The 15,042-nt window shown below is 56.7% G+C and overlaps 5 protein-coding genes across 5 annotated transcripts; 2 read left to right on the forward strand and 3 right to left on the reverse strand.

The window, feature by feature from the left end:
• Positions 1-292: 292 nt before the first annotated feature.
• IE81DRAFT_319240 (cryptochrome) lies at positions 293-3,100 on the forward strand. The gene is made up of 8 exons (XM_025512665.1): positions 293-586; positions 689-918; positions 1,002-1,161; positions 1,241-1,750; positions 1,835-1,959; positions 2,033-2,257; positions 2,331-2,507; positions 2,581-3,100. Exons 1-8 carry the CDS (start codon positions 554-556, stop codon positions 2,876-2,878), a joined length of 1,758 nt encoding a protein of 585 aa, XP_025373499.1. The 5' UTR covers positions 293-553; the 3' UTR covers positions 2,879-3,100.
• A 173-nt stretch (positions 3,101-3,273) lies between these two features.
• On the reverse strand, positions 3,274-4,035 carry IE81DRAFT_284295 (glycoside hydrolase/deacetylase; the record flags this gene model as incomplete). The annotated part of the gene is made up of 1 exon (XM_025511588.1): positions 3,274-4,035. One exon carries the CDS (start codon positions 4,033-4,035, stop codon positions 3,274-3,276), a length of 762 nt encoding a protein of 253 aa, XP_025373500.1.
• Positions 4,036-9,105: 5,070 nt separating this feature from the next.
• Positions 9,106-9,825, reverse strand: IE81DRAFT_319243 (hypothetical protein). The gene has a single exon (XM_025512666.1). The coding sequence runs from the start codon at positions 9,797-9,799 to the stop codon at positions 9,260-9,262; it is 540 nt and encodes a 179-aa protein (XP_025373501.1). The 5' UTR covers positions 9,800-9,825; the 3' UTR covers positions 9,106-9,259.
• A 137-nt stretch (positions 9,826-9,962) lies between these two features.
• On the forward strand, positions 9,963-13,476 carry IE81DRAFT_5146 (hypothetical protein). The gene is made up of 2 exons (XM_025517407.1): positions 9,963-11,662; positions 11,748-13,476. The coding sequence occupies exons 1-2, from the start codon at positions 10,126-10,128 to the stop codon at positions 13,286-13,288; spliced, it is 3,078 nt and encodes a 1,025-aa protein (XP_025373502.1). The 5' UTR covers positions 9,963-10,125; the 3' UTR covers positions 13,289-13,476.
• A 169-nt stretch (positions 13,477-13,645) lies between these two features.
• IE81DRAFT_319247 (hypothetical protein) lies at positions 13,646-14,817 on the reverse strand. The gene is made up of 4 exons (XM_025512667.1): positions 14,216-14,817; positions 13,988-14,148; positions 13,844-13,903; positions 13,646-13,763 (listed from the first exon to the last, which is right to left on the reverse strand). The coding sequence occupies exons 1-4, from the start codon at positions 14,514-14,516 to the stop codon at positions 13,695-13,697; spliced, it is 591 nt and encodes a 196-aa protein (XP_025373503.1). The 5' UTR covers positions 14,517-14,817; the 3' UTR covers positions 13,646-13,694.
• Positions 14,818-15,042: the final 225 nt, after the last annotated feature.

The following is a 15,042-nucleotide window of genomic DNA, read 5'->3' on the forward strand; positions in this document are numbered from 1 at the left end:
CTGATGCAGCTCGATCATTTTACAGGGGTGAGTGGTGAGTCATGGGTCGATCTTGAATCAGTCACGACGAGGGGCAAGGATGTCGCAGCTGACATCACCCGGCCTGCCCTAAGCAAGGACCCTGAATCAATCACGAATGCTGGTACCGTACAGGACACGCGCGTTGCATGGCTGACTTGATCGCAGCTGCTGCTATAGCTGCAAGCTGCACGAGCTTTGACTAAGCCTGCTGCTGCGTACGCTTCTCTCCACATTGCGCGTCGATCTGCTTTTTGGCCGAAAGCGCACCATTCACGATTCGCGTTGGTCCCAAGTGGGATGGTCATGCGATTGGACTGTACAGTGTGAGTCTGATGATGTGTCGTCTACGCGAGTATACGTGAGTGAGACTTGCAAACTCCATGAGCTTTTCTATAGGATCAAGGTTGAATGGTCACCTCCTATGCGGGGACGCTCTCTTCTGCCCACCACGCTCACCTCATAGCTGCTGCTGAAAATCGTCGTGCCGACCCGTCCATCTGAAACGCAAACCTTACAAGCTCTCCATCTCAAAATGAGCGGCTCACGCAATGTGCTTCTAGCGGTGGTGAGTGTCGGATTCCCAAGAGCCGGTGCTTGAGCTCAGAAGAGCCGCTGATGCTTTTAGAAGCGTTGACTGAATGCGCTGCTTGGCCCTTCGTACCCTTAGCTGCGCAACGACCTGCGTCTCCACGACCACCCCATCTTCTCGCTCTGCTCAGACCCTTCGCCAGCCAAAGCGCCTTTCAAGAAGGACATTACACATGTGCTGCCAATTTACGTCTTTGATCAGGGAAGGATCGAAGTGGGAGGGCTACCTGGGTTGAAGAAAGCGGGCAAGGGCGAAGAGGCTAGAACCAGAACGGGCCAGTTCTGGAGGTGTGGCGAGCATCGAACGAGGTGAGCGGCGCATGCATGCTCCTTTGCTTCGTTTTCCGTGCGCGCTTTCTGACTCTCACTCCACTCTGCGCTCTTCGCGAAAGGTACCTTACAAACTCCGTCTTCGATGTGCGTGACTCGCTTCGGTCGAGAAACTCGGACCTGTCGATCTGGGCTGGTCTGCCCGAAGTGGTTGTGCCGCGTGTAGTGGAGGCACTGCAGAAGCGTGGCGACTCGGTAGAAGGAGTGTGGATGTCTAAAGAGGTGAGTCTGCGCTGCATAAGAATCCTTGTGTCTTGGCTCCAGCCATAGCTTAGCCGCAACCATCATCTCATCCGCCCAGATCAATACTGAAGAGGTGACGACGGAGAAACGATTGGGCCAAGCATTGTCAAAGCTGGGTGTGCGACTGGTGCAGCCATGGGATAGGACTTTGGTCAACGTGGAAGATCTAGGCTTTCCCGTTTCGGAATTGCCGGATGTCTTCACCTCTTTCCGCAAGCGAGTGGAAGCGCCCGACATGTTCAGAGAGCCCTTGCCCGCTCCTTCAAAGCTCAAGCCCTACGCTGACGTGGAGTTGGAGGATGCAGCAGGGTCGTACAGCTTATCAGCCAAAGATGATCTCAAAGATCCCGAGCATGTCATCAACACACTTCTCAAACCGTTGCGAGACAACCCCGGGCCTCTAAAGGCACCCACGTCCAAAGACCGACCTCAAGCTCCTGCATTTGCCCAGAATGGCGGAGAGACGGAAGCTTTGACACGCGCTGCGTACTATCTAGGCAGAGGCAAACCAGGCGAGCAATACAAGCAGACCCGAAATGGAATGTTGGGCCCTGACTACTCCACCAAGGTGAGTGTGGAGACGGACTTTCACGTTGCCCTGCCTGCGCCCGCCCGATGTACCTGACGACGACGACTCCTCCGCACACTGCAGTTCTCTGCTGCTCTAGCGCACGGAACGATTTCACCTCGATTCTTGGCTGACGAAGCGACCAAGATGGACAAGCAAACAGGCGCGAGCAGGGGTGGGGGTGGGTATTGGATCGTCTTTGAGCTCTTGTGAGTACTTTGATCATGTCCTGATCTCAATGTCTTGAGCGGCTGATCCCTGACTCTGGCATTCTCCTCTCAGGTGGCGAGACTACTTTCACTTCGTAGGAGCCAAATACGGCAGCAAGCTCTTCACCCTCCTCGGCATCGAGGAAGTGTTGAATCCCAAAAACGCTGGCCAAACTGCTCAGCAATGGCTGTACCCTGACAGCATGGACAATGCGAAGGATGGCTTCGTGCGTTGGACGCAGGGAAAGACTGGCGTGCCGCTTGTCGACGCAAATATGCTCGAGCTAGCTCAGACTGGGTGGGTCTCGATACGGGCTCAGATGTTAGGTCTGATCTGATGACTGAGGCGACGCGTCCCTTGTTTGTGCCAGGTTCATGTCCAATCGTGGAAGGCAGAACGTCGCCAGCTTCTTGACGAAGGACCTCTACTATGATTGGAGACTAGGCGCAGAGTGGTTCGAGTCTGTGCTGGCCGACTACGATCCCAACTCCAACTGGGGCAACTGGCAATATGTTGCTGGTGTTGGTAACGATCCTCGAGCTGGTCGGTGAGTCATTGCACACAGGTCAGCTGGGTAATTGTCGGTCCCAGGGCTGACAGCAATGGCTTCTGCGATATAGGAAATTCAATGTGATTAAACAATCGAAGGATTACGATGCGAATGGAGACTACGTCAAGACTTGGCTTCCGGTACTCGCTTCTTTACCTCCTGAACGCGTGCACCATCCTTGGACTGGGGGCGAGCCACCCGGAGATTATCCTCACCCAGTCGTGCAGGATGGAAGCTGGAAACCCCACCTGCAGGGATCTGGTGGTGGAGCACGGGGTGCGAGGGGTGGTAGAGGCCGCGGGCGTGGAAGGGGAGGGTTCAGAGGTAGAGGGGGCGGCGATGGAGGTGGCCGAGGCAGGGGACAGTGAAAGAGCAGACCAGAGAGAAAAGAGACCGCCGCATCCCCTACGTTGGTAGCTCACTACATGCAAGCAAACAGTCACATTCACTGTCGAAGGCAAGCGCCGACTTGCTCGAACGTGAAATAGAAAAGCTTGCATTGAGTACAGACCAGCTGCCAGTGAGGCCAAATGCGAAGGGATGGCTAGGAATGGGGAGCATCGAGTCTAGAGCAGGGCCGCGCCTGATCTCCGTGAACTGCTTATTCTCATCAGAAGTACTACTGGTGCAGGATACCAAGGCGTCAGCAAGCAGCTGGCAAGACGTGAGAATGGTGACGCCTTGCGATCCGCACTGACCGCTCGTTCTGATTGGTTGCTAGTACTAATGCCTGGATCTGTCTAGTTGCGAGGACACACCCGTCTCAAACGTTGTTGGCGCAAGTCCACGTCTCGTCTCGCTCCTGTGGTCTGCCAATGATCTTGTAAGGCGGAACCTTGCCGCCCAAGCATTGCTGAATGGTCATGAGCTTGTAGCCTTGCTTTTGCAGGCTGGGAACAACAGCTGGGGCAACCGTCTCGACGCTGGATTGGTACGTCTCGTGAGAGAGCGGCATGTGGGGCTGGGGGTACTTGAGCGCGTTGAGCGTCGCGATGGATGCGGATGGCGAAGCTCCGACGGAGTCTCCGCTGTCCACGTCCCAGGTGACGACGGTCAGACCGTGCTTCTTGTTCAAACGCTCGACGCAATTCTTGTCGCACTCTCCGTAAGGTGGTCGAAAGTAGGCAGGAACACGGCCAATGATCTTCCACAGAGCTTCTTCCAGCCTCTCGATCTCGAGATCCTGCTGTTCGGGACTTAGAGAGTTCAGATGTGCGTGTGACCAGGTGTGGCTGCCGATCTGATGGCCTGCAGCGACGGCCTTCCTGAGGGTCTGCACGTTGTTCTCGTCGTAGATGCACGACCAATTCATGCCGTTGACGAAGGAGGTGTACTTCGCTTTCGCATTGTCGAACAGCATCTCCACCTCGCCGTGGTAGATTGATGGCCCGTCGTCAAAGCTGTAAGCTAGGTCGCGGTCGCAGTTGTTCAGCGCTCCGCTGAGTGGGGAGATGACTGAAACTTCGAAAGTCTCGTTCTTGCGCCCCGACAAGTTGGACAAGACACCTGCGGCCAGAGGTGGCATGACTTGTTGCTCTTCCGGAAGGGGCGGGCGCGTTACCGATGGGACCGTCTCCAACCTTTGTGGCACGACCCAAGCACCGTGTCGAGCAGTATTGACCCGATACACGTTTGGATGTTCGGTAATTGGCACGCAAAGTGCTATGGTAGCACAGCTGACTGCGCAGAGAACACATGCAACACGGCGTGAGATCCGCATGTTGTGTCTGTGACGTATGCTGAAGGTGGCTGGTCGGTAGAAAGCAGTGTCTGCACTCTGACTGAGGTCCAAAGGGTGGAAATCCACCGATGTGAGATAAAGAGCGTGCGTGAAGAAAAACGAAATCGGTCGACCAGCCAGCCACCTGTGCTGACCTTGTACCGTGAGGTGAAGAGGAAGGATTAGGAGTCAGGAAGAGGGGCGGGGAGAAGCAAAGAACAGTGAAGTCTAGAAATGAGGATGAAGAAGTGAGGATGAGTAGCCGGGTCGTCTGGAGTATGGAACGGAGCGAAGCACTCGAGTAGTGGCTTATCGGTACCACTAGTGACCCGGCGGGCGGAAGCACTTCCGAGTCAGCTGTGCGCCTGCTCAAGAGCTGCTGGCGACCAAAGGAAGCAAGGGTCCATCCAACGTCAAGTGCCGACCAGTCGGCATTGCGTGAAACACCCATGCGCCCGAGCGGCGATTTGTTTGCATTGCCAAGATGTATCGAGCGATAGCTGAGCGGTAAAGAAGTTGAGCGGTCGGAATGCGTGGTGGAGATTGTCGTTGAGCAATAAGCATGGTACGTGCTTCATTGCTTCTCGACTGTGAGATACATGTACCACTGCTTTATGAGACACACGCGTTGAGGTCACCTGCCCACTCCGACCGCCAAAGTTTGCCCAGGCTAGCGAAGACCCTCGGGTGTCGTGTCCCCAAAGAATCGTGTGCGCTGTGCAGCGGCGGCGCAACGCCTATGTACCTACCTGGTCGTGTGGACGACTGTCGTATCAACTGACCGCTGCATGGAGCGCAGCCACCCAGCTTTGCTGCCGTTGGACACTTCGCCCTGCTGGCCGTTCCCGCGATCGCAATGCGCAATCGACAGAGTCTCCAGGGAGGAGGGACTCGCATCTAGCTCGCAGGAAGTGCTGCTTGTCTGTACCCGCTGCCAACTCCCCCTCCACATGCATCCAGCTGCTTGCCTCGATGGCGACCTTTCCGTCGCAGGAGAAAGTCCGCGCAAGCACAAGCACGTTTAAACGCAACGGCTTACCGAGCCCAACGGCATCTGGCGACTTGGCCCAATGCACAGCATACGGAGCTGGGTAGAGCTCTCGTAGTCCGCCGCGGAGCCGGCGCAATCGCAACTCGCCGTGGCGGAGCTGTGTCTTTCCATCTCTTCTGCACGAATAGTCACCATGAGTAGTGATGAGTGGGAGTCGGAATCACAATCACGCGAAGATCATCCCTGCACGCGTCCACGATGGTGGGCCACATATGCTCTAGCTGCGACTGCACCACGCGCTTGCAGACTGGGAGTCCCGATACAATTCTGATTTAGGTTAATTTGAATTCGACTTGCACAATTCCCCAATGCATGGCTCCCGGGCTCTTCGCGGGCCCTCAGATTCTTCGTGCCTTGCCTTTGATGACTCCATTGGTGTGCCCATGTGCATTATAGCTGATGCCTAGGCTGCCTGCCTGGCTGCAGCTGTAGCCTCTGCGGTTCCTTGCTCTAATGCCGCCAATCAACAGAGCTAGTTCTTGCTCCTGCACGCGCGCATTCGGCTATATCTATCTGTTGCTATTATTATATAGCGACTCGATCTCTAATTACGACTCTTGATTACCTAGCTACTACTCTTGACCGTCACACGACCGGTGGGCACGCTCAACGGTCAGCTCATGCAGAGGTAGCCGTAGTGTAACTAAACGAACACTTTAAGTGTACCAATTGGGGAATGTAGCGTGCCCAAACTCGTGACTCATCAGACCTTAATTCGATACATATACCGGTTGCTGAGATCGATCTTGACTTTCTGGGAAAGCCTTTGTGCAAAAGTAAAGCACGAATCACAGGCTTTGATGGACTTTTGATTCTTTGGTGCCTGCCTTAATTGAGTGTCTGCCATCTTCGACTTGTGACACAATTAGCTACGGACGTTGCAAACGCGGACTACTTCCTTCGCCTTTCAACTGCTGCTATACTATTACTACTACTGTCGCGGGAAGAGGGCCTCTCGAAGCGAGCAATCAAGAATGAGTTCGCCCGAATGGCCTAGCTGCTCTTCCAAACACAAAATCAGCCGATTTTTGGACCAGTCAGATGACGCGCGCTTGTTGCCAATGAAACCCTTGCAAGCGTTGCCAACGGCCAAACAAAACTTAAAGCGCAAGCCAACGGCCACGCAGACGAGACCGCGCATGAGTTCGTGCATATGTGAGATGGCGCCAGGGCAACGCCGATTTGGTACCAATGCGCACATGCCTGAATTTCCAGCGTGGCGGCTACGGTATACACTGTGACTGTGACTGCATGTGCTCACGCTCTTGACCGTAGGAGCTGAAATCGTAAATTGCGATTGTTCCACAATCAAATGAAGCTTCCGAGAATAGTTCAAATAAGATACTGTAACATTCCCCTCTGCTGTAATCCTGGCAGTGATCATGAAGAGCGTGCACTATCTTGCGCGCTTCTGAACAACTCTATCCAACTTTTGAGGGACCTGCTCCACGCGCAAGCCATCATCCACCAATCGCTGATGAGTGAATGCCTCACGTTGGCAACCTTGAGTGTCCGTCACCCTGCATGCAGCGGTTTTGGTAGAATCACCAATAGCGGGTGCAACCAGACTTATGCAGGCGCTTTCGCCCGCAGACCCTAGCGGCGCCGCCAGCAACGACGGGTCGAGTTTGCGGAGATTAAAAATAGAGCTGAGTCGAGTTCGTCGCCCGATCTACACAGCTATGTTAAAGCCTTGTGGTCAAGAGCAAGTGCATCGCCACATTATGACCCGTTTGAAAGACGCTGAAGGTCCCAACAGCGTGGCATTTACGCTTTGATGCTCAAATACCCGAAGTCGCTGACGATTCTTGAAATGATTTGAAAGTCTGAATGACCAGCAAGATGCATCCTGCGGTCTCAAGCACCACAACCGCCTCTGCCCTTCGCACATGCTGAACGAATTCTCTTTCGGCGTACAGACATGATCGCGCCGTGGCACACGCACGCTTTCATGAACCTGAATCCCCAACGCCTTCCCGTTGCGTCTTCCTTCAGGTAGCGGCGCTGCACACTGAGACCAACGTTGCAAACATTCCATTCGCTTCGCCCGCTTCGAGGTACCGGTACAATCGAGCACCGTTGACCTCTGCGTCATCTCCGATGCTTTCGACATGCCGTTCATGCAGATTCATACCCCTGCAAGCTTGCAACATAATGCCGTGCTGGTTGACTCAACTTCACATGAGCCCACGCTCGGAGTCTACGTCGCTCCGAGGCATGTCTGTGGCTTGGCATCGTCTGGCTCTTCTTGCTCGGAGTGAAGGCAACAGCGCAGAGTGGCACAGAACGCCGGAGTGGTGCTGATCAGACTCGTCTCTCTTGCTACCTCTATCTCTGCCGGAGACGCTGCCTGGCTACAGTCACTTCAGTGACTAGCCACCATACGTGCCACAGTCACAAGTGCATCGATACGTGACTGCGCTTGGAACAGCCATCACCTAATCACAGCCTCACACGCATCTCTGCTTCCTTCCCTACCCCACGCTGCTCGGACTTGCCTCTCCATCGTCTGCGGTGGGCTCCTTGATGGGAGTTGACCGGCTTCCACAAGAACGGCATGCGAGTGCACACACTCGCCATCGTCGCACTACTGTGTTTCGTCACATTCAGGCACGACCTCAAGCCGTCGCGTCCAGATCCAGTTCCAGCGTCTGCACTTCAAGTGCTTCATTTCGAGGCCGGCGATGGTAAAGCAAGCGCCGTGGAGCTTTGGTTCTCGGAAGAGGGGCCGTCTGCCAACACCACAGACCCGTCAACAGAACCGCGAACATGGTCGCGAATCTTTCGACGTCTTGCACTCCTGCAGTCCAAAATTGCTAATCCATCTCAGAGAGCCAGGTCTCCTTTATCTCTCAGGCCGATCGGCAACTTCACTCGAGCCAACACAGCGCGAAGAGAGAAGGAGGAGAAAGACAATCCCATTCGATCAAGGATCAAAAGATCGTCGAAGCGCAGTTCTGATTCGAAAAAGGAGGAGAACAAAAAGCATGGCGACAAGCGAGGCAAAGGGAGACCAAAGTCGGACAAGTCCAACGATCGCAAGGGCAAGAAGCACGGCGAGGCCCGCGAAAAGGACCACAAGAAGGACTCAAAGTCGCATCGATCTTCAGACAAGGCCAAATCAAGCCATAATGATCACAGCGCTTCCGCCTCTAATGGAGCGAAGCGAACGGACCTCCCAAAGAAAGGTCACAAGTCTTCCAAGGGCAAGGAGTCGGATCACCATAAGCCTCATGACCATTCTTCAAAGTCCTCAAAGACTCGCGAGACACGGTCTCATGGCGCAAAGAAGCCCAAAGCCACTCATTCTGGTGACCGCGGCACAAAGCACGTCAAGAGCAGTCATGGTAAACACAAGCCAACGAGCTCGCATCACACAGCAAGCCGGAGACATGGCAAGCCTGGCCATCATGGTCACTCCACCCATCACGCTCCTAAACCGACCGCAAAGCCACATTCGAAGCACCATTCCTCGCATCAACACTCTTCGCACAAACACCCCACTCACCATCGATCGTCCAGTCATCACACGACAGATCACCGAGAGCACCATCATCACACGGCTTCGCATCATCATCACACGATGCATCGCACCGATCAACCTCACAAGCCTGCGCATCACCACAGCTCGCACCACCACAGCTCGCACCACCACACGTCACATCATCATAGCTCGCACCACCACAAATCTTCTTCCCATCACCATCACAAGTCAAAACACCACACCTCGAAGAAGTCTCACGCGACGGGACGACCCTCTGGAAGTTCTAGCGAACCCATCGCTATTGAATCGTCAGGGTTCCCCCAGCCCACAATAGCACCTAGCAGGCCCACGAGTCGGCCTTTTTCTCCCTCTACACCTGCAAGCGCGTCAACCACCACGCCGGCCGCTGCACAACCCAGCTCGGGCTTGGCAACGTCGAGCTCTGCGGTCAGTGCCCCACCAACTTCGAGCGGAACGAGCCCTGCAGCAGGTGATCAGCCGCAAAGCTCGGACGGTGGAGCGACTTCAGGCTCCTCCTCTCCTGTTGGATCTGAGCCACAAGGCGCGGATTCAAGCGGCGACGGTGGGAGTGGTAGCTCAGCTGATTCTAGTGCAGGTGGTTCGACGTCGAGTTCCACGTCCGACGGTACAATCTCAGTCGGTCCCGGTGGGGAAGGTGACCAGTCCACACCAGCCTCGCCCGCCGGATCATCTTCAAGCAGCGGTGGCGAAGGAGCAGGGAAAGGACCCAATGGTAGTGGCAGCTCAGCTGATTCTAGTGCAGGCGGTCCAATGTCGAGTCCCACGTCCGACGGTACAATGTCAGTCGGCCCAGGCGGGGAAGGTGACCAGTCGACAGCATCCTCGCCTGCAGCCTCACCTTCAAGCAGCGATAGCGAAGGGGCGGGAAAAGGACCCGGTGGTAGCCAGGGAGGCGGCACGGGCGATGCTGGCAATGCTGGCACATCTGGAACCTCAACTCCATCAGACGGATCGGTACCAAGCTCTGATCCGAGTGCCGTACCAATCGTCATTGGTGGCAACCCTGAGACCCAAGACGGGTCTCAGCCTGCAGCGGGAGAAGGCGGCACTAGTGGTGCGTCGCCTGGCTCACCAGACGGCAGTGGTGGGGCTGGGGCCGGCACGCCAGCTGTTACTGGCGAACCTTTAGAGTCCGGATCGACGACTCAGAGTGGGGACGACGGCGCATCGACAGCGATGCCCCCAGCTAGCTCCGGAGCATCTGGTGAGTCCTTTCGTGGGAAGCCGATTGTTTGGTTCGAGTCTGGTTGACACATCGAGGCGTAACGTTGGAGCAGGCGCCGAAGCGGGTGATACTCCTGTCGGTACGGTCGATGGCATGGGCGCCACTAATGATGGTCCGAGCGACACCGGCACATCTCCGGGGACCCCCGAATCGCCATCGGATCCAACTGCAAGCACAGATCCAAGTGATACTCCTATCACCGTTGGCGACGATGCGCCAGACGAAGATCAGCCAGATGCAGTTGACGAGGGCGATGAAGCTGGCGGGGCGTCTGACGGTCTGATCCCAGTCGTTGTTGCACCTCAATCAGCTGATCTACCAAGCGCAGAAGACCCTGCTTCTGCTGAGGACGGAGCGGATGGCGAAGCAGATGAGGATTCGGGCATGATACCCGTTGTGGTAGGGGACGATGCAGACGCCGACGATGGTCAAGGAGGCGAATCGAGCTCAGACGCAGGCATGGTCCCCGTTGTCATCGGAGACGATGCAGATGCCGACGCCGGAGATGTCGACGATGAAGAGACGGCCAACTCGAGTCCAGACGCAGGCATGATTCCTGTTGTCGTCGGAGGGGATACCGGCCCCGACGCCGGCAATGCGGATGGCGAAGAAGTACCCGACTCGAGCTCAGGCGTAGGCATAGCTCCGGCGACCACCGGAGATGATGATGGTGTCGATGCCGACGGAGACGGAGATGGAAACGGAGACGGAGACGGAGACGACACCGAAGATGGAGGACCGACCGCTTCAAGCTCAGATGCAGGCATGATTCCTGTCGTTGTCGATGGTGATCCTGACGCTGATCCCGAAGACACCGAAAATGGAGAAACATCAGACTCAGGCATAGACGCAGGCATGACTCCCCTAGTTGTCGGCGATGCCGATGCCGGTACAACTGCTGATGCGGGTGATGCGGGTGACGCTGGTGCAGACGGGGCACCAAGCTCAAGCGCCGATCCAGGCATGATTCCTGTCGTCGTCGGTGATGCAGACGCCGCAGATGATAGCGCCGACGGGGCAGACGACTCAAGCCCCGAGGATGGCTCCTCCGACGCTGCAGGCTCGGGAGCTGACTCGGGCATGGTTCCAGTAGTGGTTGATGATCCCACCGCCGATGCTGACGCAGCGGACGCAGCAGACTCAGATGCAGAAGAAGGCATGGTCCCTGTGGTCGTCGACGATTCCGGCGAAGACGACGATGAAGCCGATGAAGCTGCTGCTGGCGCGGCTGCAGCACCAGGCATGGTCCCACTTGTGGTGGGCACGCCTTCTGACGGAACAAGTCCGGCAGGCGGAGGTACTACATCCAATCCATCGACGACGACGACGCCCCCTCAACCTGTCTTTGATGCCGCTTACGTTGCCCAGAAGATTCGACAAGCAGCGCTCACGGCTGCGACTGACGCCATAGACCAGCTGAATGCAGAAGCTGCGGAGGACTATGCACAAGCGCTGGCAGACGCTACTGCCGACTTGGATGCCGATGGAGATGGTGCCATTGACCCGACAGCGCCGCCACCCGCCTTGCCGGACCCAAGCGACGCAGTGATGGTCACCGCTGCCGACGCAAACACTCTTGCGAATGCAGTCGCCTCCACTAGCGCGCGCCTCGTCCAGATGGCTATTTTCGGTGAGTCTGTGCCTGACTCAGTATGTCAGCCCGCAAAACGCCGCCGAAGCTGATTCAGCGTTCGGACATTGCCGTTGATATTCAGGGGGCGTCCCAGTCGGACAGCCAGGAGAAGTTGACCCAGGTGCGTCGCCGTTGGGCTCCGATTCGTCAAATACAGTGCCTACCGTTGGTGAGCCTGGCGGCGGCGCTGGGGTCGCAGGAGGCACTGGCAGTGCGCCTGCCAATCCTGGGTCTCCGATTGGCTCTCCAGGAACCGCCCTGGGAGCTGGTCAGGGCTCGATAGGATCAGGAACGAGCGCTTCAGGACCTGGCTTAGGGTCACCATCTCCTGGATCGACCAACGGTCCAGGCGTAGGCGGCAGCAATCCGGCGTCTCCCGGAAGTGGAAGCACGTCTGGAACGTCTAGCCCTCTGCCAGGATCCGGCGCACCCCAAGCCGGGGGAAACGCACAAAGCCCGACTGGCGGCAGCGGTGTGGCGAGTGGTGGTAATGCCGGTACAGGATCAGGTCCAGGCGCAGCTGGTCCTCCTCCGAATGCAGGCGCTGGTGGTCCTTCCGGTGGAGCAGGCGGCCCAGCTGGCGCAGGTTCAGCCACTCTGCCGGGCGATCCTAGCATCGGTGGAGGGGCTGCTGGAAGCGATGCTGCCCCTGGCGATCCTGATGCCGGTGCTGATGCAGCTGACGGCGGTGCAGGAGCTGACGCTGATGCTGGTGCTGAGGCTGATGGCGACCTCGCTGGTACTAACAGCGAAGGTCCGGACGCCAGCGATCCGAGCGATGGTGACAATCTCCCTGGTGGTGCCGACGCTGGTGCCGATGCTGGTGCTGGCGACGGCAATGCAGGAGATGATGTTGACGCAGGACCCGATTCTGCTGGCCCTGATACCGATGGAGATGCTGGGCTCGATGGAGCGGTCAGTGCTGGGGCGGAAAATGGGCCCGATGCCGACGGAGAAGCCGACGGAGTCACTGGATCTGTTGACCCAGATGCCAGCGACGACGCGGAGGGAGGCGGCTATGCGGACCCTCATGCCGAAGGCGAAGGGGACGCTGAAGATCCTTCTGCAGCTGGCGCGGATCCAGACGTTCCGGACGCAAGCGAGCCTCTAGAGCCGGATGATGGCGACGATCCAGACGCTGACGCTGACACGCTCGACGATCCGAATTCGACAGCTGATGGAGCGGACGCGGACGGAGACGCGCCAGACGGCGAAGCGGAAGATGCTGGTGCCGATGGACCCATTGCTTTGTCCGACTTGGACGAGGCCGACATCGATGACCTAGCCAGCTCGATCGGAGAGGCTGCGGCAGAGACTGTGGAGGACATGGTGCTCGCAGGAGATCCTGATGCTATGGACGAAGATATATCCGATCTAGCAGACGCCATCTCTGAGGCGGTCGAGGCATCTGTCAGCGATGCCTTGACCGAACTCGTTGACGCGCTAGCCGAAGCCGAAGCTGAAGCACCGGATGCAGATGATCCACCAGAGGACGATGAGCCGATCGAAGTTGCGCCACCCGACGACGAAGGCGATGACGCCGCAGACGGGGACGACGAAGCCGAAGACGAAGACGGCGCGGATGATGGGGCGGGAGACGATGAAGGCGATGACGACGAGTAAGGTGGGACAGGCCTTTCCCGGATTCAAGAGACTTGAGCGCAAGAGGCAAAGCGCCCCAATGACCTCTGCTCGAGGAACAACACACACGCGGCCTGAGCCCTGTGTACGGCAGAGGGCATCTCTTCAGCCCCGCTCTGAGGATCCCGAGGCCTTTGCTACCATGCTCGGCTTACGCTCAAAAGCTCTTGGTCGTTGTCATCAACTCATGGAGCGAAAGTAGACTTGCTTTGCACAACCAATGCGTACTACCTCGCGCAAACTTTATGCATACTTATCTTTCCTTTAATTCCCCGATTCTACCACTAATGGGACAATGTTACTTTGCTAGGGTTTAATCTGTTAGTCACATTGCACATACATCTTTCGTCTGCACATCTAGAGACAAGACAATACACGCTCATTCTCGTTAACGCGCTTGTCGAATTGAATGCCTGGCTTCTCTGCGAGGACTGTCTTGATCGCCACCTGGCTTGTGCTTTCGGATTGCGTGAAGCAATGCGGAGCTGATTCAGTGATTCGACAAAGCGCGTATCGCGCCGGGTCACTTTGCCTCACCTTTCGCTTCTTTGGCTTTCTTGCGCCCGGCTCATCGGCTTCTAGGAGACGCACATTGATCTGCAGGCCAGGCCAGCAGACGTGCGCGGGCATTCGGTTGGCATGCTCCCAAAGTAGCGTCAACAGCTCGCCAGAACCACTCACCTTCTCGGCAGGACCAGCATCTACCGCGAAGCTCGTTCTCAGAGTCTCCTCGTCGAACGGAACAATTCGCTGGAGCGTCGTTTCCGGCCTGAAAACAATGTCCCTCATCGTGGGCGGGGCGGGAGGCTGCTTGGCTTGGTACTTTGTTGGTCTCACGCGACCTGATACGGAATCGAAGGGCAACACATGAGCACATTTAGCCGTGCTTGATTGCCAATCGTTACGCACCTGGCAGATCCTCGACGTACTGCTCATAAGTAAATGGCAGCTTTTGAAACTTGCTTGGATCATCGTTGGGCCCTGTGCGTCTGTATGGCTTGACCGCCTTCAGATACAGCGGAAGCAGGCCAAACTTGGGAATCAGATTGGAAGCGCCATTGAGCATCTGAGATGGCAAAGCTGAAGGTGGTGGCACGTAGGCCGGGTAGAACAGGGGCGCTGGTGGTTCGCTGTGTATCGTGCTGGAGGACGCCATGAGGTCTGGACTGTCGCTAGCGTGATCGCCTCCATGGGGCGGTTCGCCTGCCATGGTAGCCGCTCACAGTAGATTGGCGACTCAGTTTGATGCCGAGTAGAGTGAAAGCGACGACACCCTGCTGTCTGTGCGATCGCGGTCAGCGCATGGCTGGCTTCAATCCCAAGCCGCTTAGCTGGCTGTTGCGAGGAGTTTGGGTGCCAACTATGGCAGAGAGGATGTGCACACGCGAGCGGAGGAGCGGGGCTGCCGAACTCTTGGAGTGTCCGTCTGCAAAGAGGAGTCAAAAGGTCAAGGGTCTTCTGTTGCAGATGAGTCAAGGGCACAAGGGTATTCTGTGGTCCCGGTGGTGAGTGTGCTCGTTAAACTTGACAGCCATCATCAGCGTGTTCATGTATACATGCGGGCTAGCACCGCATCCTTCGATCGTCGGCTTTGACCATCGATCAATGAGCTCACGTGACGCAAAACGGGTCACGTGAACGAACCCAGTGGTGCGATTCAAGGTTCAAATCACGATTCCACGGCTTCATCCAAATTCAAAAAATTCTAATGCCCGATTTCTTGGCGCTGCATGCAA

Source organism: Ceraceosorus guamensis (assembly GCF_003144195.1).
Source record: "Ceraceosorus guamensis strain MCA 4658 unplaced genomic scaffold IE81scaffold_1, whole genome shotgun sequence".
In the NCBI taxonomy this organism is placed as follows: domain Eukaryota; kingdom Fungi; phylum Basidiomycota; class Exobasidiomycetes; order Ceraceosorales; family Ceraceosoraceae; genus Ceraceosorus; species Ceraceosorus guamensis.